General features: G+C 36.6%; 4 protein-coding genes across 6 annotated transcripts; 1 reads left to right on the forward strand and 3 right to left on the reverse strand.

Moving 5' to 3' along the window:
* Window positions 1-340: 340 nt before the first annotated feature.
* On the reverse strand, window positions 341-4264 carry LOC111789335 (F-box protein SKIP31). Its single transcript, XM_023670068.2, has 9 exons — window positions 4003-4264; window positions 3633-3836; window positions 3470-3543; window positions 3168-3243; window positions 2668-2778; window positions 2124-2298; window positions 1907-2025; window positions 717-783; window positions 341-622 (listed from the first exon to the last, which is right to left on the reverse strand). The coding sequence occupies exons 1-9, from the start codon at window positions 4078-4080 to the stop codon at window positions 552-554; spliced, it is 975 nt and encodes a 324-aa protein (XP_023525836.1). The 5' UTR covers window positions 4081-4264; the 3' UTR covers window positions 341-551.
* A 1430-nt stretch (window positions 4265-5694) lies between these two features.
* Window positions 5695-11821, forward strand: LOC111789001 (arabinosyltransferase XEG113). The gene is made up of 13 exons (XM_023669613.2): window positions 5695-6211; window positions 6775-7071; window positions 7216-7421; window positions 7960-8065; window positions 8538-8794; window positions 8932-9067; window positions 9359-9453; window positions 9564-9617; window positions 9751-9864; window positions 10129-10227; window positions 10324-10443; window positions 11106-11192; window positions 11282-11821. Exons 1-13 carry the CDS (start codon window positions 6025-6027, stop codon window positions 11447-11449), a joined length of 1926 nt encoding a protein of 641 aa, XP_023525381.2. The 5' UTR covers window positions 5695-6024; the 3' UTR covers window positions 11450-11821.
* Window positions 11822-12699: 878 nt separating this feature from the next.
* On the reverse strand, window positions 12700-17734 carry LOC111788713 (ABC transporter E family member 2). Of its 3 annotated transcripts, XR_002814203.2 has the most exons (14): window positions 17520-17733; window positions 17304-17412; window positions 16426-16511; window positions 16237-16334; window positions 16042-16159; window positions 15876-15965; window positions 14769-15073; window positions 14476-14671; window positions 14207-14392; window positions 13831-14100; window positions 13473-13718; window positions 13232-13363; window positions 13056-13145; window positions 12700-12989 (listed from the first exon to the last, which is right to left on the reverse strand). XR_002814203.2 is itself a non-coding variant. In XM_023669163.2 (13 exons), exons 2-12 carry the CDS (start codon window positions 17404-17406, stop codon window positions 13244-13246), a joined length of 1818 nt encoding a protein of 605 aa, XP_023524931.1. In that variant the 5' UTR covers window positions 17407-17412; window positions 17520-17733; the 3' UTR covers window positions 12700-13145; window positions 13232-13243. The 3 variants fall into 3 exon arrangements, 1 of the variants encoding a protein (XP_023524931.1); XR_002814204.2 differs by lacking the exon at window positions 13056-13145 and having other exon boundaries at window positions 13171-13363; window positions 17520-17734; XM_023669163.2 differs by having other exon boundaries at window positions 12700-13145.
* A 1629-nt stretch (window positions 17735-19363) lies between these two features.
* Window positions 19364-26757, reverse strand: LOC111787913 (AP-4 complex subunit epsilon). The gene is made up of 11 exons (XM_023668008.2): window positions 25814-26757; window positions 25531-25716; window positions 25169-25384; window positions 24962-25072; window positions 24392-24589; window positions 24171-24302; window positions 23180-23236; window positions 22988-23104; window positions 21936-22013; window positions 21480-21623; window positions 19364-20934 (listed from the first exon to the last, which is right to left on the reverse strand). The coding sequence occupies exons 1-11, from the start codon at window positions 26414-26416 to the stop codon at window positions 19828-19830; spliced, it is 2949 nt and encodes a 982-aa protein (XP_023523776.2). The 5' UTR covers window positions 26417-26757; the 3' UTR covers window positions 19364-19827.
* Between the last annotated feature and the right edge of the window lie 142 nt (window positions 26758-26899).

Genomic DNA, 26899 nt, shown 5'->3' on the forward strand with positions numbered 1-26899 from the left:
TACCAAATAAATGCACACACTCTTTTGGCCCTGTGCATAATAATGCAAGCAGAGGCCCCCGAGCTCGAGAGGGTCTTAGACGGGCACCCAATCAAGGCCGTCACCCTCGCCCTTCATTATTTCTTTTATATACACATATATACACACACTTTCAGATGCCTGGTTTAAAATTGTTTCCAATTGGTCCATTTTCATCAGATTGCGAAGTACATGACTCTCCTAGGATACCAAAGAATTTATGCATACTTTGTTCAATCAACAGAGGGCAGCATGGAATTTACAGTACAGAGAGAGAGAGAGAGAGAGAGAGAGAGAGAGAGAGAGAGAGAGAGCCTCCGAATGTAAGAAAGTTGATGATGTATATTATGTATTATATATGTTACCTAATTAACAAACTTCTACTCCACAATGAAATTAGCTAATATAAACCATACTGTCAAAGAGGCAGTTTTCTCTCCAAAAATTGGAACCCGCAGGAGTTTCTTTCTTTCAATTAATCAAACAAAGGCTCCAACCACCCAAACCCAACAAACTCGTTCCAGTTCTGAATATCAGCAAAACCTCAATGTAGCTTCTAGCTCTGCCTCATCAGCACAGTTGTATCCCAGCAAGTAAGCTCGAGCTGCAACAAATTAATATCTCTTGTATAATATATATGCATTTCTCATTTCGAAACGATAACAATAAGAGAAAAAAGATAGATTGTGATCGTTTACCAAAACGGCCCGAACCCATGAATGGTTCTGCCTCCGCCTCATCGGTTACACCTGCTAGTTGCTGTTCCTGAAAGTTTGTGATATATATTCCACATGAGGTGTAGAACAGAAATGAACACACAGAACAAACCTAGGCATACAAATGACGTTCCAATGATTCACAATGTGAACGTATCAGATACTGAGCATTATGAACAAGAATTTAAAAAGACCTGTGTGTTATATCTCAAAGAGAACAACGAATCGCACAAAACAGCGAGGGATCGAGAGAGATTAATGAAGTTGGATGGAGTTGATCGAAGGATCCAAGTTATATAATAAATCATAGGCCGAAAATTTATGATATTGGATGTGTAGAAGGAAGAAGAGAAAAAATGCAGGGAGAAGCATTGACCACAACAGACCAAGGTCAGTAATTTGGCACCAAAAATGATAGCCTAACACTGATTGCACAATTCTATCAATCCAAAACTGTTCAACATCCATTTTCGGGCTCAGAAAGATGCAAGCAGACAGACAAAGTCCTAAAAAGAATATACAAAAGCTCGACGAACAAAAGCCTCCGGAAAATTAAGAATAGAAAGGGGAAAATGAACTAAACTAGACATACATGTGTAATAATAATAATTTAAACGTAGTGATTAAACAAGGTATTGGAATAATAAATTGAAATTCTTGCAATGCTATTTTCTCCATCATTTCATATGTCTAAATGCTTGACCTTGTGGATCATTCCAACACCTACATGTGAGGAGTGCTGAGAATATATGATTGAAGTACTTCTAGTCCAAACAACATAAGCATTTGGAATCAAGACATGAAGTCATAATTTCAGATTCTCCATTACATCAACCGAATACTCGAACCTAAATGTGAAGAGAAGTGCCAAAAAGTTGTTAACAATTAAATTATGTTGACCTCATAGCTTAAGCCTGCTGATAATTTAACATAAAGGAACTTAAATTAGAAGTGAAATCAACTGAGAACTTCAAAACAGACAAAAATGTGAAGAAGCTTAATCTAAAGTTGGCTACGAAATCTCTACCATTTAATTTACTCAAGTGATAAAAAAAATCCCATTTATAGTTTCACTCTGTTTTCAGTAGCGAGACCTCTGATAGGAAGTTAGATAGCAGCAGAAAGATCAGACTCATCATGGTCGGTAACGTTTGAAAGAGGTTTGTACTCACCGAATCCGGTTCCATAGAATCTGGCAAAAGCAGATTATCAAAGCAGTGTCCAGATATTCTGCAGACAAGTTGTTCATCATCGGGATCCATAATGACTTCTCTGCACGTATCATCGCATACTAGGAAGAAAATATGCGACTCATCAATTACACGGGTACTAAAGCCACTGGATAATCCAAAACAAAATTTCAATATAAAAGAGAAAGGAATATCCTACCATGAACAAGTCCAGTTTTTTCACATACAAATGCATCTCCAATTTGGTAATATGTACAAGTTTCTCCAGAGCAAGTGTGATCGATGACTATCTTGTCAGCCAAGCCCTTGCTACTTTTCCATGAAGATACTTGATCAGCCACAGTCCTGTCAAGAATTATTTGGTCATCCTGCACCTGCAAATGCCCAATTGTTTTGTTTTTTTTTTTTTCGTTACCAGAAAAATAGAATTAGTTGCCAAGCTAATATCCGCCTACAGACGTTCTTCAATTCTAGGTCTTAACGCTCTACGTAGACACCTGAGAGACCTCCACAAGGAAGACTCCTAAAAAAAGTGAAAAAAGCTATTCTTACTAAGGAGGGAGGGAGGGAGATAGCCTTCGATACACCCAAAAAACAAATCTATAAAAGAAACTATGTGTTGGGTTTCAAGCAACCGTGCATGAACATTTATTCAACCCTTTCTTTAAACATAAGGATAAAGAAACAGAAACAATACGGGTGATTCTTTAACAGCGATAGGAGCTTGTGAGAAAATCAGATACCTGAGAAGGAAGAGGAGCTTGACTTCTTTTTGCTGCTTGCATTTGGATATAGTACTCTTTAAACTCGGAAGAGCAATCTCGAACCAGTTGAGTCATATCTTCTCCGTCACGCTGGGATGAAAGAAAAGACGGGTGATTAGTACATTACCAAGAGGGGAATAAAATCAGCTAACAAGATGAATATACTGCTGCGAGCAGGAGCCTTCCAAAGTACTCCAAGATCCCAGAGTGATAAAGATTTAAGAGAATCAGTATACAAATTTCTTTCTTGCTAGGAGTGATTTCAAATCATACTGGCTTTTGTTCCTCATTAGATTTCATACAATTTTGAGCAAACCACTTCCTAATCATCTTTTAATAAATAAACTTTTTTTTTTATTATTTTCTTTTCATTTCGACTAACATCCAAACAAAAAGAATGTAATTGAATTCATTTCAAATCTTTTCTCTTCCAAACAAGATATGAATTTATAATGGCAGATTCAGGGTAAGAGAAGAACCTGAATGTAAAGTTTTTTCCAAGGACATTGGCGCAACTTCTTGGTCGCGGGCATCAGACCCCATCGTAGACAATATCTGCAAACGAGTTGCAGGCAAAAGTATTAGTAGATATTTAGAGATATTACAATATGTTCCCTATGGTAACTGGGTTCGAACATATTCTAGGGTTCAATGTGACTATTGTCACTTCAGCCAACACACAAGATGAGACTTTACAGAGGAAAACCAATTAACGTTGCACCATAGAGTAGCATGCAGATCAAACACAGATAGATAGGATAAATAAGATGGCATTACTCACAATCTTCGCCATAATGATTCATCAGACGCCACAGAGTTTAAAAAACGACAAACCAGTGAACAAGAAACCAGATCCTGCACCAAATGATGAAGTGAAAAACAAAAATGGAGATGGAATATGAAAAAAATAAATAAATAAATAAAAATAAAACTCTTCACAATACCTCTGATGAAAGAAACTTGAGGATATGGCGGAAGAGCTCCGGAGGAACTTTACTGAAAATTCCAGTCTCAATCCTCCCGGGAACGACGCCCTTGGATTGTGAGGACGAAGTAGTGACCGAAGCTACCTCTCTTTGTTCGTTAGGGTTAATTTGTTCGATTCGAGCTCTCTTAGGTTTTGGTTCCTCCTCCCTGTTCCCCTCTTCCTACAAAAATCCGCACTCAGAATCATCGTCCGACGTAATTGACCCTAAATCGGCATCAACATGATAAAATTTGGAGAAACCAACGAACATATACAAACTATACGCCCTAATTCCAGTCAAACTCGACAAACAACATCGACGAATGAGAACGGCAAGTGATACAAACCTTGTCGGAGACCTCCGAGAGGACCTCTGATTCGATGAATTGAGCTAAGAACTCGTCTTCTTCATCTGGAATGGACATTTCACATCAAGCAGCGGGATTTCCAAACTCCTGCAACGATCGGATCGTGAACACTGAATAGACCACTAAATAACCTGCGTCGTCCGGTGACCGGAGCTGGCAGCCGGCAGTTCCGGCCTTTAGAACGACAACCGACCCCCAATAACCCACCCGAAATCACGGGAACCACACCAGGTGAGGATTCTCCACAACTGCACAACGCGAGCATCCTGCGGCCAGACTCTCCTAATTGGGCCGACGGCCCAAACTTTTTGGTTGGGTTCAATGGGCCGTATCTTGATAAGGCCCAGCCTGCTATAAACGGCCTTTTCCCCTTAAATATATTTTCAATAGAAAATAATAAATATAATAATAATAATAATTTCATTTTGTTTTTTTTTTTTTCATTAATTTATTTTAATTCCTAAAAAGTTAATTTAAACATTGTAATTAGCCTTTTATTAAATTAAATAACAAAAAACTTAATATAATATTACTATATTTTATTTATTACATTAAGCCACATTAATTAGGTTTCCTAATTAAACTTAGAATATTGTTGAGTAACGCTAAATGGCAAAAACTAATTAATTTACAATGTTAATTTAATCAAATTATTTTTAAAAAATAATTTACAAAATGTGAGAAAAAAATAATTAATTAATAATATATATTTTACTCCGTTAAAGTATTTTGTTTGACATAGGTAACATAGTTTTTTACCTCATGTCATCAAATTTGGTGAGTTTTCATCTTTGTACCGATCGGATTTTTTTTTTAAATTCTCTAAATTAGGTCAAAACGTTAAAGTCATGACTCGGGGCATACGTATTCTGAAATTCATGTCAAATTCTGAAATTTGAGATTATGGCTCGGGATTTTACTCATTTTGGAACTCATTTCAGAACTCCAAATTTTAAGGTTATAGCTCGATATCTCGTACACATTTTGGAATTCATGTCGCACTCCAAAATTTGAGGTCATGGCTCGGGATCTTGTCCATTTTGAAACTCATGTCAAAACTCCAAATTTTAAGGTTATAGCTTCATATCCCGTACACATTCTAGAATTCATGTCAAACCCAAAAATTTGAGGTTATGGCTCGAGATCTTACCCATTTTAGAACTCATGTCAGAACTCCAAATTTTAAGGTAATAGCTCGAGATCCCGTACGCATGCTGGAATTCATGTCAAACCCCAAAAATTAAGGTTATGGCTCGGGATCTTACCCATTTTGGAATTCATGTAAAAGCCCCAAATTTCAAGGTTATAGCTCGAGATCTTGTACACATTATGGAATTCATGTCAAACTCAAAAAGTTGAGATTATGACTCGGTATCTTACCCATTTTGAAACTCATGTCATAACTCCAAATTTTAAGGTTATAGTTCGAGATCTCGTACACATTCTGGAATTCATGTCAAACTCTAAAATTTGAGATTATGGCTCGGGATCTTACCTATTTTGGTCATGTCAAAACTTCAAATTTTAAGGTTATAGCTCGAGATTCTACAACGAGACGTGTTTTCCTATAATGTTACTTGTGCTTAACTTGGTTTTGTGGGATATCAATTACCAATATTAACATTTTTAGAAGGGAAGCTAAATTAAAAGAAAAATGGTGGCGGCTGGTCGAGAGATTATAAGAACCCTTTCACTTTCTTCCATTCTCTGGGTTTCAAATGCAAGCTGTCCCTAATAAACAAGAATTTGTATCCGAGAGATGAACAGAGGGAGTTGACTTTCACAAGATTGGCTACAGAAATGGTTCACTGATCGCAATACACAGACCTCATTAGATCACCTAAACTCCAATTTTCGTCGCTCTTCGTTCTCGCTTCTGAGAGATGCAGCTTTTAGAGGACGAATTGACTGCGATGGCGATGATTTAGATGAAATTTGGGCCAATTCGTTGTTGAGATTTGAAGAGTTTCACAGAATCGACGATTTGAAGGCTCTGCGAACATGGTTTCGGGAAATGGGTGTCCGGAGGGAGTCAGTACGAGGCCTCTGTTCTTGGTGATCTATACGACGGTCACTGTTGGCATTGTGTTCTCGTCGTTGTATGTGTTTTCGGCTGTTTATTCGTCTTCTAACTCTGTTTCTGATTCCAGCACCTCCTGGTTTTCGTCTCCTTCTTCTGAATTTACCAGTACGTTTTCTGTTTCTCTCTTTGAGTTTATTGCTCTCGGTTGTTGAGATGAATGGTTGAATGATTGTTGGTATATAGAACTTTAGCCGATTTACTTGCTCTATCGTACTGCATTTGGATGTTGGATTAGTTTACTTGATGCACTGTAAGCTAAACTGGATTTGCGCTTGGTTGAAGACCAAATCCTCTTTGAGTGATGGTTTTGGTCGATTTTTATTTGTGAACAATGGCGCTGTTGAAAACTCTCCTTGAGTTCCAATCCACTTGTAAAATTTTGATTCTCGGCTATTGTGTGGAACGTTTGGTTTTTGTTTCATTCTTAAACAGACCCTTCAATGCATTGTTTGTTCCTCATTGAATTGTGGCAATGGCTAATTAGTTCTAACCAAGTTTGGCTAATTAGTTCCCTAATATATATCCCCTGTTGGTTGTTCATATCCAAGAAGAAAACGTTTTATTGGGTCGTGATGCAAGTTCTTTTCTTTTCTCCGTGCAACCCGTGTTCTTAATTTGATCTAAATTATCGCTGTCTCCGTTCATTTATGACTTACCTCTCTCGCTAGATTCTGGTTCAACTCTAATCAAGGATCAAGAGCCATATGTAACACAACCGATTACAGCGACACCTCCAGATTTCCGCAGAACAGATGTTCACAACAAGGGGGAAAAACCAATTTGGGAAGCTCCAGACACCAAAACTATGCCTCCTCCTGAGACTTTTCTTCTAAGCAAGGAACTAGTTCAGCAAAGGGCAAAAGATAACATAATAATAGTGACATTTGGTAACTATGCATTTATGGACTTCATCCTTAGTTGGGTTAAGCATCTGACAGATCTTAATCTTTCTAATCTTCTTGTTGGTAAGCTACTGAATCCTTCCTAATATCATTTGGCTGGCAGCGTTAGTGAATTGATCGTTTTTCCTTCCTTCGAATTGGAATGAGCATATATATACTGTTTATTACTTTGAAAATATGTTTAGGAAGCTTGGATGATTGTTTCAGGTGCAATGGATACCAAACTGTTGGAAGCTTTGTATTGGAAAGGTATTCCAGTTTTTGACATGGGAAGCCATATGAGCACAGTGGATGTTGGCTGGGGGTCGCCTACATTTCATAAGATGGGACGAGAAAAAGTGATTCTTATCAACTCAATTCTCCCTTATGGTTTTGAGTTATTGATGTGTGATACAGACATGGTCTGGTTAAAGGTACGTTTCAGAATCGCTATTTGGTTGTTCCTTCACCGGCAAGCTACTTCTAAATTTTGGTTTTATGTTAATGGCTAACTTGTTTCATTGAGTATATTCTGCGCTGGTCTTACCTAGAGAGACTTCCTGATCTCAATACTGTAACAAGACATATTCAACATGTCAAAACTCTTTGGATTTGTTTAGCGTGTCGAAGTCGTTCTGTTAGTCTTATTATTTGATAGAAACCGATCTTTTTGATGTTGTTTTACTATTCATGGGTAGGTGGGGAGGTCTCGGGGCGGGATGGAGGTTTTCTTTTTGGATTTTCAAGAGTTGAGAAGTCTATAAAATAATATTGAATGAGACACTGATCTTTATAAGGTTTAAGTCCCATTACAGTCATGAGAAAAATTAACAGAAGTCCCAGTAATCCTCATTGTGCATGCAATTTCATGGTTCATTTTCATTTATTAAAATCTTTCATAGATTCATTTCAGATTTCTTTTAATGTTACTATCAGAAAAATCGTCACCTCATAACTCGTTTCATGTAACAGAATCCGCTCCCATATCTTGCTCGTTACCCTGAGGCAGATGTCTTAACTTCAAGTGATCAGGTTGTACCAACAGTGGTTGATGACAGTTTGGATATATGGAGCCAAGGTGAAGTATTAAATATTCTCCATTCTTCCAAGATATTGATCCAAAGTCACTTCATGAGTTTTCCCAGCCCAAAATATAAAAGAAAATACTATGTGCAAGCATAGAGTTTACAGCATTAGCTCCCTCTATGAGCTCTAGAAGTAAAGCTGTTTAAAATTGTCTTCTTCCTGTGTGTTTCATGAATGTTCATGAAATCAAGAACACATAAGCACATTTGTAAGTAGGAAATGCAGAGGTTCATTTGGATACTGCTAACGCCTATAATTCTGTAAGTTTCTTTTGCCATGATTGAACTTGCTCCATCTTCGTGTCTTCGAAGAGATTCAAACGTTATCGGGACATTGTTTTGTGCACCTGAAGTTTCAATCTCTAACTGGATGATTTTTCAAAATTTCTTGCAAATTTTGCCTTTTGAAATAACTCTGTACTTTGTGCCGTAGAAATATTAAAGGTAGTAATGCTCTTGAAACAGTCTCTGGTGCCTTGAATATTGGAATTTTTCACTGGCGGCCTTCACAAGCATCAAAAAAATTGGCCAAGGAGTGGAAGGAAATGCTCCTAGCCGATGATAGTATTTGGGATCAAAATGGTTTCAACCAACTTGTTCATAAGAGATACGGACCAGCTGTTGATGAAGACAGTGGACTCGTATATGCTTATGATGGTTATCTCAAGCTAGGAATTTTACCAGCAAGTATTTTCTGTAGTGGACACACCTACTTTGTCCAGGTAGGACCTCTTCCGCATTATTTTTCTCTTTAGCATCCGTGAGTTTTCGGGTCACAGCATCCTATTAATCAGAATGGCCATGTAAACGTATCCTCATTAGTCTACTTAATGAACTAAGCATCCAATTACAATGGCAGGCAATGTTTCAACAATTTAGATTGGAGCCATATGCCATTCATACTACATTCCAGTATGGGGGTACTGAAGGAAAGCGCCACAGGCTGCGCGAGGCAATGGTTTTCTATGATCCTCCAGAGTACTTCGATACACCGGGTAAGTTTTGTACAAGATGCATGGATCATTCTTTTTAACTACATGATGCTTAGAGGAAGTGAAGATTCGAGCCATCTGATTTCTATCCCTCACCTTTGAATACTCGTGTTTTCGTGATTAGTCTTGTGTTACCTCTGTACGGGTCATGACAGAACCCGCTTTACGTTGATGTTTATGGGGAAGATTTCAATTTTATTTGTGGCTTCATGATCAAATGAATGGCATGCCCCACTATTGAAGATATTGTGACTGATGCTTGAATGTTTATTCATTCCTTGGGAAATTCTTCAGGAGGTTACATGTCATTTAAGCCATCAATCCCTAGGAGCCTACTGCTTGAAGGAGAGCATAACGTTGATACACACTTCACTCTTATTAACTACCAGGTTGTGTGTTCTAACAATAAACCTAAGTGTTTCTCATATGATGTCCTAAAACGTCGCATTTCTGATTTTCTGCTTCACGTTTTTTTTTTTTTTTTTTTTTTTTTTGTCAGATGAAACAAATAAGAACTGCACTTGCAATTGCTTCATTATTGAATCGTACACTGGTAAGAACACTTGAATCCGATCGCAGTTTTTATTTAAGTTTCGCAATAGTTTCGTCACAGCAAGTATGTGTGTCTCTAATCAATTGAAACCACATCTCGTCGATGTTCATCTTGTCTTGCTTGTGAACTCTAGATTATGCCTCAACTATGGTGCCGGTTAGATAGGCTATGGTTTGGACATCCCGGAGTTCTGCCGGGTTCAGTGACTCGACAACCTTTTATTTGCCCATTGGATCATGTTTTTGAGGTATCTCTAAACTTGTATTAATGTGATTTTCATCATCATGCTAGTCTAATTCCAAAACTAGATAGCTTCTATGGGATTGCAGGCATGGTAATATTTAGATGGCAATAATATTCATATTCAACTAATCTGCCACAGAAAGAACCATACATTCAACACATTAAATTGACTTTAACCTGTCTGGTTGACTGCAAAAAGGGACATTTTTGATTTATACTGTCGATGTCCGAGATATGATATGTTTTTGTTCTTTTTTATGTCAAGCAGGTCAATGTGATGTTGAAAGACTTACCAGAGGGAGAGTTTGGCCCAGGAATCAACTTTAGAGAATATTCTTTCTTGGATAATCCATTACTCCCAAAACAGGTTAGTGACTGTACTGATTATAGAAACTGTTAGTTTTTCACTTTTTCTTGACTAATAGCATTTGCTGAGGAAGTTTTGCCTTGTTTATGTCTTTAGGTGAAAGAATCATGGCTTGATGTTCATCTTTGTAAACAAGATAATGAAGATTGTCATGCATCAAATGATACGGTACATCCGGGCGTCCTCAAATTTCCTAAGGGCAGCAATGAAGACACGGTAATTAGTGCTTTTGACATATGAACTTTTTCACTCTAAGCAAAACGCGTTTATCTAACAACCCGAGCTCACCGCTACAAATATTGTCTGCTTTGACCCCTTACAAATGGTACCAAAGTCAGACACCGGGCTGTGTGCCAGCGAGGACATTGGGCCCCTGTGAGGGTGGATTGTGAGGTCCTACATCGGTTGGAGAGGGAAACAAAACATTCGTTATAAAAAAATGTGGAAACTTCTCCCTAATAGAGGCATTTTAAAACCATGAGGCTAACAACAATAGGTAACAGGTCAAGACGGACAATATTTGCTAGCGGTGGGCTTAGGCTATTATAGTGATGATTGTATTAGACAACTTGGATAAATATGCATCTTATACTTTCGAAAATTTTATGGGGCTGCGAACAATGGAACAGCACCGAGATTGAACAACTACTTTCGCAGTTCCAGAGCAACATATTCAAGATTTTACCTTTCAGTGCAGCCTTAGAATAGGTCGCCATCAATATTTTGTGATACGAGATGCCGTGTTCGTGAAGGCTTAACTGTTAAAAGTGCAGTTCTTGTTTGCTTCAGACATCTGTTTATGCATTCTAGGAATCCCCTTTTGCTTGTTGCAAGTCTCCATTGAACTTACTCTATTATATTTGACGTTTTTCCTGTAGTTCAAGGCAATATTTTCCACTTTCAAGGATGTCAAAGTCATCCAGTTCTCAACGATGCAAGACGCTTTCCTTGGTTTCTCTGATAAGGTAACTAAAACATACCCTTTTCATCCATTTGATCAACAAACAGATTTCATGTCAAGTCTCATAAACATTGATTAAAATTTGATCAACAGAAAAGGGAAGAGAAGTTCAGGAACCGTGTCAAGCGATACGTTGGCATATGGTGTTGTGTGGAGAATACTACTATTGGCCACATATATTATGACATGTACTGGGATGAGACGCCCGATTGGAAACCACACCCACCTCGAACACCTGAGGAAGATCGACCACATTTTTAAGTCTAAAGGAAAGGAAGATAGACTCGAGAATGTTTTATTTATCACTCTGAGGAATTCAAAGCAGAGGCTCAGATGGTATCGTTGGAGGTCGAAACCGAGGCTACTTTCTTACTTCGTGTTCTCACAACACGAATGGTGGTAGAGCAAAAGAATACAGATAGATTTGATTTAATTCACACTCATTCTGTAGATGAGCAGACTTGTTATTTATGTAAGATGGAAAAGAGGATTTGTTATCTCTGAATGAGTGGAAGTTTTGACTTTTTTTTGGGTCAAATAAAAGGGAGGATGTAAAGTGCACAACATTCCATACATGGAAAGAATCGAGTGTTTTATTTTATTTTTTATTTTAATGGAATGTTGAATTTCCAATTTTTTGAGGAGCCCATTTCACATTTTGAAACAATTTACATATAAACATAGTAGTAGAAAGAAAAAGAGTATCACATTCATTCAAACTTCAAATGGTTTAGGTTTAACTTCTTAATAGTCTCACATTCTTAATGTGGTCGGTTGATTGTCGATAGGGAATCAACGTTGATTCATCAATAGATCACAAAATGCTTAGACTCTTCGCTAACAAAATGCTTAGACTCTTCGCTCGATAGAGAATCAACGTTGCTTTATCAATAGATCACAAAATGCTTACTCTTCGCTCGATAGAGAATCAACGTTGCTTTATCAATAGATCACAAAATGCTTAGACTCTTCGCACAATTGGTTGTATCAAACTCAGTAATTAAAAAACTCTTAAAAAGTTCCATCTGTGTTAAACAACATACAAAATATCTTCAATTTTTCTTTAAATCCCATATCATATATATATGTAGATGGGATCGATAGAGAATCAACTTTAATTTATCAATAAATCACAAAATGCTTAGACTCTTCACGGGATCATAAACCTTTTCGTACAATTGGTTATATCAAACTCATTGATACAACCAAAGTTTCAACTGTGTCGAACAATATACAAAAAATCTTCAGTTTTTTCTTTAAATCCGATATCATACATACATACATTCATATATATATATATATATATATAACATATTGTATAAGTTTTTTTTTCTTTTCTAACTACATAAATTCATTAACCGTAGATATTGGATAGAACACAATACCACGATGTATTACAAAATTAATATAAAGTATGAAACAGAAACATTACAAAGAATGCAGCCAGCCAATACGAGTAAAGATTTCAGAGCTAAAATGATGAAAGAAGAATGAGATGAAGAAAAAGTAAATAAACACAAATCTCGTAGTGTAATTAAACTCTACTCATCATTCCTTTTGACTCCAACGAAAGAAAATTGCCGCATTACAACAAATCTAAAATGTGTAAAAATACTATTTGTTCCTCAAAATGTGTTTGCAAATCTTAAAAGATACAAATTAAAAAGCATGGGGGAAAGAAAAAAGTGAACGAACATTCAGACTTGCCTTGTGATGGCTGAGAAAACTGTTGAACTTGCAAGGGGCCAGACCATGAGAGAATTATACTACACATCCAGAGAATCAGAGGAAGGTGCATGCCCTGCTTCATTAAGAAATAAGCACAAACACAGGTTCCACAAATTGAAAACATCCTCCTCGTTTTTACCTCTTTCTTATAAAGATATGGAGATTCAACGATTTGGAGTCAGCAATGGTGTCCTCATTAAGTTAAAAAAAGGAAAAAAAAAACCAGCATCTGCAAGCAAACAAGAGAAAAGTACCTTTTATAAGGAAAATGTAGGAGGGTAATTTGAGAGAAATTGTGGAGGAATGAATAAGTACCCTGCAGAATTCTTAATCATCCAAATAATAGTATGAGCCAGCGGATTTTTGCTCCCGATCCTTTGTCGAGTCCACCTTGTTAATTCTTGGCCTGTAATTTGTTGGATCTCTTCTAAACGTAATATCAAGATGCTGCAATTGATCACAGTTTGTCAACAACCATGGTAATGCTTCTTAGGATATGGTATGATAATAAAAAAAAGAAAGAATGTGAATCAAGGATAGAAGTAGCATGTCATACAGATAAGAAGAGATTCATTCCAGTCAGTAACGACTGAGGTCCGTTAGCAGTACAATCGATTGATGGCTGACCCTCGTATACAATAACTCGATCTGCTAGATACGTGGCCATAATAAAATCGTGTTCGACCACAAAGGCAGTCTTTTTTGCATGGAGGATAAATCTCTTGATGACTTTTGAAGCAACAATACGCTGCTCAGAATCAAGGTAAGCACTAGGTTCATCTATCAGATAAATATCCGCAGGCTGCAAGCATTCGAATAAAGCAAATATGTTAATCATTTCCCTGTAATTATTAAATATTAAATGCAAAAGATTATATCTTGAAAGGAACACTGAAGTCACAAGGTAAATGTACCTTTCCAAGGCAAAGGCACAACGCAACTCTCTGCAACTCTCCTCCAGAAAGATTCATAACTTCCTGATCCATCAATTGTTCGATAAGCAAGGGCTTCATTACATCTGAAACAAATTGGGGATGCATATAGGAGTCCCTTATTTTCTGATGTAGCAAGTGCCTGACTGAAAATTTAAATTTAGGACTGATCTTCTGGGGTTTGTAGGAAACGTTAAACTCGGGAATTTCAATATCAGAACCTTCAACAGAATCGGGTTTCAACAAACCAGCCTGCAAATGTAGTTAATGGTGCAAGTAATGCTTAGGAAGCAGATATGTACTCATTGGAGAATTATTATTTACTACTTGAAAAGAAAATAATGGAAAGACCAAATACCAGCATACGAATAAATGTTGTCTTTCCTGTTCCATTCTCACCGAGCATCACAATAATCTGTGAATCAGTAAATTCACCTTCAACCACACGGAGCCTAAAATTTCCCTGAGTTTTAGTCATGGTTGGGTACTTATATCGTGCATATGTTTCAATTTCCTCAGCACTTTCCTGAGGAGTCTCAGCAACCTAGAAGAAGAAGAAAAAAAGTAAGGACAAATTGTAATCACATCAATGTTGCAATCTGGACTTGAAATCAGCATAATCATAACCTTGAAGGTAAGAGATTCATCTCTAAATCGTAGATTTTCTGTGGGAACAAAACCAGCCAAGAAGATGTTGATTCCTTCTCGAACCGAGAAGGGAAGGGTCACAACTCCATATGCACCCGGTTTCCCATAAAGACAGCAAATGAAGTCAGACAAGTAATCCAAGACACTAAGATCGTGCTCGACAACAATTACATAGCTGAAAAAGGATGCATGAACAACATCAAACTAACGTAAGAGAAATAAGTATGCATACATAAAATGGCAAGGAATATAATAAAATACACAAAAATTACCTGTTGGGCCGAAGCAAAGATCGAATAACTTGAGCAGCTTTAAGTCTCTGTTTCACATCAAGGTAACTTGATGGTTCATCAAACATATAGATCTCTGCATTCTGTATGGCAACAACAGCAATGGCAAATCTTTGAAGTTCTCCACCAGACAGATCACCAACATTGCGATCTATAACTTGATTAAGTTCTAGATCACGACAGAGTTCTTCCTTCACATTCCTCTCGTCTTTTTGCTCTAGCACCTGGCCAACGTTCCCTTGAACTGCTTTTGGAATGTGATCAACATATTGGGGCTTTATGATTGCCTGACATAAAAGTAAAGAATGGATCAACAAAGTAAACTTTGATGAAGCATGTCACTACATCCATCCTTGAAAACATTCAGTTATTTGTACGCAATCAATGCAGGATTATAAGGTGTCGAAGGTAATCAGGGTCTAAAAGAGATGCCATAAAGAACATCATGAAATCTTCAATAATGGAAAGAAACATAATGACTAAAGTAATCTTAATTTCTTTTTTAGAAAGTGGGAGTTGGCACAATGACATTATAAAATTGTTCGTTTAAAAGTACATTAAGTAGAACTCCAAGCATGTCTCTTCCTTATCTATGTTCAATAATAGCAATAAACCATAATACTATTCTCCAACAGGAAATCCATTAGAGATTACAAAACTAATTGATGCAGTTCTGGAGAATGAAAGCACCGCAGTCTCCTTTGTCTGCAAGCTAAGCAGTTAAACATTGCGTTTATCGTAGCAAAGGTACCAGCAGTTTTATATCTTACCATTCCCCTCCCAGTGATTAAAGGTCAAAATGCTAATGCACTTCCCCATAAATTTCCAAAAACAATCAGAACTGTAATCTAAAGTTTTCATAAAGTTTCTTCGGATTTGCTATTTAATCCCTGCTGAAATATGGTGAGTTTTTTGGGATACTAATCAGTTAAGAATGAAGATATTAGTTTCGAATTTCACAAGGGCATCAAGAAAAGTAGGGATGAACAAAAATATTCCTACATGGTATTTTGTACCAATATCCATTCACTAGATTCATTATTTTTTGAAAACATGGACAAGATGTGAAGGAAAGCATCTTAGTATTACCTTTAGATTATCTTCAAGGATACGTGTAAAATAGTTCTGCAACTCAGATCCGCGAAAGTAGGTCAATATCTCCTGCCAATCTGGGGGGTTCTGAAAATATGCATGTAAAGGGTGTGAGCTATATTTCACAACAAAGTGAATCAGAGAAGGCAACGGAGAACGTTACATTGAAACGACCAAGATTTGGTTTCAGTTTTCCAGCCAAAACTTTCAGTGCAGTGGACTTCCCAATACCATTGGTCCCAACCAAACCAAGAACTTGCCCAGGCCGAGGAACTGGCAACCTGCAACCACATTGTCCTCCAATTTCGGAACCACACGAAACAAATTTATAATTTTACAAGCTTGGCCAAGAAATAACCTGTGCAATTTGAAGGTGTTGACACCATATCTATGCGTTGTATCTTTATCCAAATCCTTCGGCAGATTGATGATTTGAATTGCTTCAAATGGGCATTTCTGTATCAATGTATTATAGTTACTCTATATCTCACAAGAAATATATAACAATGATTCACACACACACACACAAACCATAACTTGCACAAACCTTAACACATATACCGCATCCAATACATAGTTCTTCTGAGATGAAAGCGATCTTAGAGGCTGGGGTAACCTCAATACACAGTTTACCTGCAAAGAGATGAAAATTAATGAAGTAGCAAACAAATAGACCCAAAACAAGAATTTTTTTGCATGAATCAATTATCACAAAAAAAATATATTATAATGATTATAGTAACAATAATACAAAGGAGTTGTTCATAATTCGTATCAAGTCAGCATTCAAATGGCCAAACGTACTTACTACATACTAAGAGATTGAAAAATTGAACACTCACGAAAAGACCAAAGAAATCAACCCCAGAAACAGAATAATCCACCCAGAAAAAAAAGGTAAGCAATGAAAAGAAAATCGAAAAACCACCATCCTATTAACTACTCATAAAAGTAGATACCCTTTTTAAGCTAATTGAAAATTATTAATGATGCAAACGAATATACGAAATATGCACGACGACAGACGACTGTTCTATAAAAGTTTCCGCAATCAAACACTTTAACTACGATCAGAATGAATAACCAATTCAAGGTCAGGTCGCTGGGTGCTTTGTCGACTGTCTTGAAAGGTAATTCTACGTTTTCTGGCAAGGAAAAAAAAAATAGGTATCCGAATAAAGTTGTATCATCGAATTACTCCAGGGAACAAACTAGTTGAATTAGAACTCTCTGGCTCAAAGACAGACATTAATACATGACTATACAACCCTACTAGAACAGAAAAATTAGTAACTATCCAGTGGCAACCTTAATCTCCCATACATTATCCGACAGTAGATCAGATCAAGAACATCAAAATCTACAAAACCATAACAACTTGATTCTCAATTACAAAACACTAATACGAAAACGAACATAAAATACCTGTCTTAACTACGGGACAGCTCTTCTTGCATTCCTGACGGCACTTTTTCGGCTTGCACCTATCCGAACTCACAATAGCTATACGCGTTAATCGATCCGCCATCAGTCACTGCGCCGAATTACAGAAACAATTAGATACATACAAACCAAATGAAAATCAAATCGTCCAAAAATCCTAGAGGGAGCAAACATAAAAACGAAATAAAGAAAACTCACCAAAATTGAAAAACTGAAGGTAGGCGGAAGATTATCAGATAGGAAAAGAAGGTGGAATCAAAGAACAACGTGCGCTGAGAAGCGAAGAGGAGATACGAGCAAGCGTATGGCACACGCACGTCCCCAAGTAAGCTTCTAGGGTTTTTTCAGATGCAACCCGAACGGCGGTAATTTTCGGAGGGTTTTTTTTTTTTTTTTTTTTTTTTTTTTTTTCTTTTTTTCTCCCCAAATGAGTTACCAAATAATCAGCCTTATCAAAATCTCGCAGCTGTAAAAGTTTGTCTGTTATAACCTAAATTATATATTAGTTGGACAACTCATAAAATATTTACCGTCTTTTTTCTTTAAATATATTTGCATAATTTATATATCATATTTTCTTTTCTTTTTTTGTTAACAAAAAAATTAAAAATAGTTTCTTTCTTTTTTTTTTTTTAACAAAAAAAATTAAAAGTTTTAGAAATATAAAAAAATGTTTAAAAAACTTTATAATATCGATAATTTTTTAAGTAAATTAATAAGGAAAATAACATTAAATAAGAAATATAATTTAAAAAAAAAAAGATTTAAAACGATGTTTCATCCCAAAAAAAATTTAACATTAAAATATTTAATGGCAACAATTTTGTAACTATTTATTTTTAACATTAAAATATTTAATGGCAACAATTTTGTAACTATTTATTTATGAAATGACATATACAATATATATGTATGTATACACATCTTTGAAAAATGATAAAACGAAAAAAAAAAAAAAATTATGGCGGTTAAATTATCTTGGGATTGATTGGATCACATTTGAAAAATATATCAAAATAATAACGTTTATTTAATAATTAATTGATTTAAAATTTTAACCTTTTTAGTACGTTTCAAGTTTATAGTTTAAAACAAAAATATGTTCTATAATTATTTCTATTTATTGTTTATTTAAATGAACGAGAAACAAAAATATATTTGGCAATTGTTTGTTATTTTTTTAGTAAAAAAAACCAAATTAAGTACATATAATAAAATAAAATATATAACATCATTAAAACAGCAACTAAAATGTTATAAACCCAAAGCAAAATAAATAAATAAATAAAATATATCGAAGTGTTATTTGTAAGATCTCTCGATTTAACTAATTTACTTTAAAACGATGCTATTGCTACATATAATTTCATGTATTGGTAACGAGACGTTAAGGATTCTAAAAATTTAGAAACAAGTTCGTTTATCAAACTTGTTTATTTCCTAAAGAATATGAAAAACAAAAAATAGAAATAGAAAACGAGAACCTAAAGAACGTTGTGGAACGAGCCACCATTAATATCTCAGCTAGCTAGACGATCACTAGACTTTAGCCGACCATAAGTTTGGACCATAGCCTTCATACTTATAGAAACTTACCATACCTAACTTCAAGTTTAGCAATTTTGTTGAACAGATCAGTGTAAATTTAAGCAAATTACATTAGATATAGATAAATACTAGAAACCAATGTATGTGCAAGTAATAGACAGCATAGCAAACGGTGAAGTTTGGAGCAACCATTGACGGGAAAAGAGTTTTCACCAACCTAAGCTGACTCGACTTGTTACGGTTTGTATCCTAGACCAAAAGGTTAGAAGTTCAAACAACTACCTGTTGTGTTGAACTCAAAGTGAGAAAGAAGAGAGGATAAGCAAGGAGATTCTCATGGTTCACTAATCTACGCATATCATGAACGGTGGACGATCCACGACCAGAAGGTCGGAAGCCAAATCGCACTAATGCAATTCATTCGCCCAACGAGCAAGAGGTGGCAAAGAGACCTGTCCAATATACTTCGCTTACAAGAGAAAAAGAATAAAAAGTAAAAAACTAAGAAAGAACCTTCCCTTATTCAGCATTGTAATCAAATATGTAACAAAATGGACTCTCAATTCTTCTTGGGGGTCAAAGAAAACAAGAGACAAAACAAACATCACAATATTTTCTGGTTGCCTCCTCGGTTTTCCAAAACCCGAAGCGTGCTGGAAAATTTTGCCATTTTTCTCACTCGTCGTAAACGAGTTTCGTCTGAAATCCCAAGTCTACTTGTACAAAAACTCGACATTGTCTCTAATATTACAAAAAGTAAACTGATCTGGAAATAAATACATACCTGCACTTGATTTTTAACAGCCTTCGAGGTTTTTATGCGGTTCGTTCCGGGTGCGTGTGCAGTTTTTCAATTGTCTTTCATAACTGTAATTTCCAATCACAAAGCCAATCTGCTAGAAGATGATAATGCGCACAAATCATAAACAAGTCTCGCTCAGGCATTCCCGGAAATTTCTTAGCCAAGCAAGTCTTTAAACAAGTTCGGATTCGGACTGGTAGGGGTCACACCCATCTGCCTAACGACTGCATCCTTTTCCAAAGATGCCTTCGCATCTGGTCCCTTGCTAAATTGTGTCGAATTCGAAACAATAGTTTCTCCCTGACCCGTCTTTGCGGCCACTTTTGACAATCCAGAAGAAAGATTCAAATCATCCTTGTTGGAGGATAGAAGATCCAAGAAATTGCTTCCTTGTCCACTCATGGCTGTCCCAGAATATAATGCCATAAGATCTGGAGATTTATTGGGTTCAACAGGTTTAGAATTCACGGTCGAAGAAACCTGGCTTTCATCAAGAAGCCCTTCCAACTGCTTAAATGGATCAACAAATGGTGTACTACTGGTGACAACCGGTTCACCTAAGTCGAGGAGGTCGGGAGGAGGTGGTTGGTGGCTTGCCTTAGGCACAGCAACTTCTGTTGACGTGACTGCTTTCTTGGCTGCATGAAGCTTATCGGCACCATGGTGTGCCTTGGTAGCTTTATGGGCAGCAGAAGGTGCCCTTTTTTCGGTTTTGGATGAACCTCCAAATAAGGAGGCCGCAAGCTTTTGTTTCTCTTGAGAAATCTCAGGTTCTGAAGTTCTCGAGTTATAAGTCGTGGGTTTTGAGCTTACAGAACTAGTACTATCTACTTGTGAAACACCATTTACTGCTTTTTGAGGAGTGGAAGTAGACACAGATGAACCAGAAGAGGAGTACGTCGGCCTGCCCCACTTCTTCTGAACACCATCAAGTCGTAACTTGACTCGAGTCAAACCATCATCTGATACAGAAGGATCTGATGTAGACTGGTATGTCTCCCTAGGATGATATGGCTCTGGTACAGGAACCAATTCAGCTGAGACTGCAGGCGAAATAGGAGGGACGCTTGATGGCACTGGAGGCCTTGGGAGATCATAGGCCTCAAACCGAAGGCTGTGCGACACAACTTCACGCTGGTCAAGACTTTTAATGGCACTGATGTCATCCATCCTAGATCGCTGACTCTCAGGAATGTAAGGCTGTGCACCATTTTCTAGTGACTGTTGCACATAATTGTTGAGGAACGATAGATCTTTATCAATCTGCAAGGAGAATTGAAGTATATTACTACTACAGCATAATATCAAATTCAATAAATTTTGTGATTAAAAATGAGTTTGGGATGCCTGTTTCAAACGTACATTAAACCGACACTTCTTTGAAGAAAACTAATTAAATGCTTCGATTAAAAGCACTTTTGAGTGATTTTTATTCGTTACTTTTGATTATTAAAAATTTTAAGAAGTGCAAAAAGACTTTTTACAGCTCTTTCAAGTTCTAACCAAAACAGTCTCATTTTTTTAAAAGAACATTTATAGCCCTCCCTAAACATTTAAAAGTGCATTCCAAACCTACCAAACTTCTTGAGATTATGAACTTCAAAACGGAAATCAGAAAAGAATAGCATATGTATTTTAAAAAGAGAAGTTGACCTAAGAAGTTCACTTAGAAAATAGAGGAGAAGCAATAAACCAAAATAGACAAACTCGAAACCAGTTTAATGTCCTCATAAGAAGACATCGACTGGTCTTTCCTTTATGACCAGTAAGGAAAAGGAAATAAATAGTCTTGCAGTGAGAAATATGACCTCGATATCTTCACAGCTTGCATCAGCTGGCATTATATTCTCAACAGCTTGAGCATCTAAGCCTAAGGTGGCCTGCAATTCATACGCACGTTGCTGCAAATCTGTTGAGTGGGATGCTGATAATTCTTCAATCAAAGATTGACACTGCAACCAGGGAAGAAGTAGACCATTTCATAATAAATAGATATTTTACTATTTATAATTTGTAAGAAATAACAAGGGGAAATACTCGTGACAAGCATCAGACGCTCGATACCAAGATTTAAATCAAAATGAAAAATGAAACCGAGACATGGAAGGGGAAAGCAACAAAGTCATTGAACAGTAAGCAACTTTTTTTTCCTTCCATGTTCCACGCATTGAATTCAACAACCAGCTGAATTTTTAATTCTTTCAGTGAGATCATTCATTAAAGAACAAAATAAAGAACGACAAGCATAAACGTCTTAAATTTACCTCAGGTAGCACATCCACTCTTCTCCCGGACATCTTCTCAAATGCATATACTTTCATGAGAGCTGTCACCGCATAAGCCTTCAAAGAGAACCGCATCATTACTTAAGAGTCAAGAACATACGTTGCTATGACTCCTAAATTTTTTTGGCAAAGCTCTATGTTTTAGAAATTAGACAATAGGAAAACAATGGGTTGGGCAGTTGGAAACAAGACAATAACTGCTTACCCTCCAAAGAAAAGCAACATGTGTTACAATCTCAACATCTTTCGTCTCATACAGAAACTCTTGAAATTACTTAAGTGGTGATGAGAGCCTACAGCTACAATAATTTCTTATTTGTCCATGCAAGTTTAGAGCGTTCTTGAAAGAAAGAATATATCCCGATCAAATGCTTGTAGTTTTTCAGAAAGATAAAAAATGCACTTCCTTCCGTGAACCCATAGCACAACTTAATGGCATTTTTGGAACGTTTTGGCCTCAGCAAGGCAGTTAGCTAATAACAGGTTAATAACAAAAAAAAAAAAAATTACACTGCAATGCAACAATAGCTTCCTTCCAAATAGATGACACCAATACCAAATCGTACAATTAACTTGATTAAATTCCAATCAACAAGTTAGAGAAAAGCTGAGAAGAACAAAGGCGCAAATAAACCTAAACTGTTGATCTTTTCAATGCTTCTTATAAATTCAGCGATTGTTTTATGTAATTTTATTGCAACTTTAAATTAACATCGTCAAAAACAGGATTCTTTTTTTGTCATCCATAATTTTGAAGTGTCTAAATCAAGAACTAAATATGTTTCCTATAAGTCCTAAATCATTGAAATTGCGATTTATATTAAATCGTCATTTAAAAAAAAAAAATCATTGAGAAAATAATAATGAAGTAGTTTTCATTATTTCGTGTAGAAATTAAAGTCCATCCCGTTATATTTAACATGTCTAAAAGAAACAAAAAAATAGAATGAGGCAATATAATCGGAATGAACAGGAAGGTTAACCACCTTAACCTCCCTATACCATTGAGGCATTCAAGATTATAGGCATACCTTGACGCTTTCATCATTTGAATAGGCTTCGGCTACATCACAGAGCTTTCCAGCAATATATGAAGCAGAGTACTTTCCATCAGCAGTCCCATACTCCCCCAGAACCCAACAGATGACCTGGAATCAGAACTCAAGATATTAAAAAAGGAGTGTTATTTTTTGCAGTTTTTAGATCCAAGATTGGAGAATAACCTGAAGAAATGCAGATGGAAGCTTGGGGTTCCCAATAATGCGCAAATATGACTCCACCTGTGCACGGTAAATAGTTTACTTTGATAAGGAAACAACTTCAGTAAAGGACAGAAGCTTAGGAAAGAATTCATAACATTCAATCCTTGTAGTTTCACTTATAGCCAACACATTCCAGATGCAACATGGAGGCTAAAAGAAATGAAGATAATACATTATAGAACTTTCAAACACACACACACATTTGCGAGTATCCAAGACAGCATATTCTCAACAATTCTCACAGGACAAGTGTCCTAGAATATAAGGACAAGTGACCATTCTCGACCATACACGCACTTCATCCGACTACATTTGGCTGCCAAGATAACTCATAAGACACTTATCCTAAGTAGTTCATTACCGTGACTTGAACGCTCATTCCCTTTTTCCCTTTTACCTTCACTATTTATGTTGGCCCTTATGGACCATTAGGTCAACTCAAACTTGGTAAATACATAGTAGTGCTATTATCACTCTTAAAATAAGTAAAGATGGATTATCGTGGGAAACAGAAACAATATATATAATATAAGTTTGGACTCAGACAAATGCTTCTCTAGACAAAAGTAAACGAAAACAATAAACATGATGGAAGAAACAACATATTGAAACAAAAGGATGTGTTGATTATCAATGAGAAGCAGCAAAGAAACTTTCGGACTCCCAAGGGCTCCCAGGGTAATGCTTGATTATGAGAGATGCTAAACAATCATTGTAAATCAAAAACACAAATAGTTGGTGTTTATTTAAAAGTGTGAAGGGAGGGACAACAGCTCTCCAAAACTTAAAAGACTTTTCAAGAGGCACACAATATAATTTTTTTTCAAAAGAATAGGTATTATGAAGCATGAGGTTACCACATGATACACAAAGGTGTACACATGATAGTATAACATCGTGCCTTCACATTTTAGCAAAGAAAATATCAGAGAGAGATAATTAAGTTACATACCGCAGATGATCTCAACTGGTTATCTACTGTATCACCATCGTCTCCAAATCCTTCAGCAATCAACCGCATCAAATCATGTGCAACTTTAATATTCACCAAATCTCCAGCGTGCTCAAAAACTTTATTAATGGTCTGAAGAGGATTAAGGGATTTTGCTAAAACTAGAACAGTAATCATAATCACTCAATAAAAGAAAACAAGATTGAGTAGGGTCCAAATACCTGAATGAACCAATGGTTATTAGGTGCAAATTCCTCAGCAAGTTTAACACATCTTGATGCTATATAAGTCTTATAATGATGGTCCGTAATGCTTATCATATATTCAATCATGCGATTGACAATCACTTCGACATTGGTGGACTTGGTCATTGTATACAATAGTTCAAATGTTTTTCTCTTTAAAGTATCATCTGGATCCTGAGGAACAAACACCAATAGGAACAAATATAATTCACAGTAGCATGCATATAAATCAACCTTGAATATTGAGCTATAAACAACATATTTGTAACTGAAATGGGATAAATTACAAATTATTCTGAATCATACTTGAGAAAGCCACTTCCGCATGAATAAGTAGACTATTAGTTGCTTGATGAGACAGTAATGCTTGTCCTCCCAATTTTAAATTTGAGATTGAAAATAAAAATTTGGAATAGAGCTGAATCCATTTTAACACAGAAACAAAAAAGAACAAACCACTATACATGTAAGGGCCTATCTGCATAAATGTAAACCACATTTTTATCAAGACAAGCCACCTGACAAAGAAAGAAGAATATCACTCACCTCCATACAATCAATCACAGCTAACTGATGTTGTTCGGCAATATCCGGACTTAGCTTTATAAGTCGACCAAGTGCATCAATGCCCATATATTTTAGATTATGGCTATCACTCTGAACACAAAATTGTGTAAAGTAAATATAGGTCAAAGCCACAGTTGATTAATACTAATAATAGAGCATACAGTAGACAAGGTAGTATAAACAAACCTTTAAAAATCTAGAGATTACATCAGCAGCAGCTTCCAGCAACTTAGGATTCGGGTAAATAGATGAGACGCAGCATATACTTTGGTAGAGAACAGCATTACCTATATTACTTAAAGGATCACACTTCTTAAATATATCCCCAACAACTGTATACATGTGTTCACTTGCTTGCTTGTCGCCAGCACCCAGTAATGCAAGAATTTTCAATAATTTGATCTGTACAGTTAAATTCACTTCAATTGAAATGGAAAAAAAAAAGGTCATTGCAGAAGGCAAATTAGCAGCAAAGTGACCTTATCAAGCAGAACGCAAGTGAAACCTATAGGAGACTTTTGTTATTAATGATGCAGAGATTATCAGACCTGTATGAACGGAGCCGGCATCTGATGGTATTCATAACTCTTCGGCAATCTGCGGTCAGCTACCTGTTTAAGAATGCTTACAAAGCTGACAACTAAATCTTTATAGGAATTTACATCCGTAGTAATGAGCTCAAAGAGAGGGCAAAGAGTGGCTCCCATGACTCCAGGATCGTTATCACACAGCCTCTGCAACCAAAAAGAAAAAAAAGAAGGAAAGAACTAACAACTCCCGGCACTGAATTGCATAAAAACCAACAACCAAGTATCAAATTTTGAACCCCACCTTTCGGAAATTGGAGAGGAGATGCGATATGGAAGAGGGCGATTTCTGGTGGCAGCGATGAAGAGCCATGATAGCCTTCTTTCTAACGGCCTCCTTTGAGTGTCCCAAAAGCTCGACAACCTGCGGTAACACTGCTGGTATAGTCTCCTCGTTAATAAGCCTACACACCGCATTGAGAGCCGCACAGACGACGAGGTAATTATCGGACTTCAGGTCTTTCTGGATGGTATTAACAATGAGAATGATGAGGTCGTGGTCCTCGTGAAGAAAGAGTGTGACGGCCAAATAACCAGTGCGCTTCAGCAGGAGATTGTCGTCATGAGTCATCTTGACGGCATGGATGTAGCCGAATGAAGGATCATGACCGAGCATCTCAACATACACGAGACGAATAATGTACTCCTTCATCTTGCGCTTCGGAATGTCGGGATCGGTGAGACGGCGTTTCAAAGTTTCCATTTCGTGAATGATAATTCGCTCCTCCTCTGCCTTGGATCTGGCCTCGCCGATCGATTTAATCAGATCCAAAAACTCCTTCGACTGTCCAAATCCTCCCTGAGACCCCATAGCAAGCTCTCTGCCGATCGTCTTCAACTGCTCCATCTTCCAACTTTCTAATTCCAATCAACAGCCTTCGCTTCACAGAAATCCACAAAAATTACCATAAAACTTCTAGGGTTTATGATCAGAGAACGCCACAGAATACTAAGCCTATCAATACTTCTGAAATTAATAATTGGATCCGAAATTGGGAAATTCGGTGCAAATAACCACACAGCAATCGCCGGTAGCCGCCGGAGGTCGGAGATGTAAAGCGAGGTGGCGTTCACAGCTCTGAGAAAGACAGATTTCTTCTGCCTAACTCGTCTTCTTCGTACGGTTGCGTGTGTTTTTCGTCAATTCAGATCGAAAATTTTCACATCCTTCGGTGACGAACAAAATTGATTTTTAACAAACATTAAAAAAAAAAAAAGATTTATAAAATTATAAACATTTATTTATTCATTTTTTTAGTTCAGACAAATATCATATTTTTACCTGAGCTGGTGATTTTTTCACTAGATTCCAGGGATTTTTTTACCGTCG

This window comes from Cucurbita pepo, chromosome 2 (genome assembly GCF_057944985.1).
Source record: "Cucurbita pepo subsp. pepo isolate OVF chromosome 2, ASM5794498v1, whole genome shotgun sequence".
In the NCBI taxonomy this organism is placed as follows: domain Eukaryota; kingdom Viridiplantae; phylum Streptophyta; class Magnoliopsida; order Cucurbitales; family Cucurbitaceae; genus Cucurbita; species Cucurbita pepo.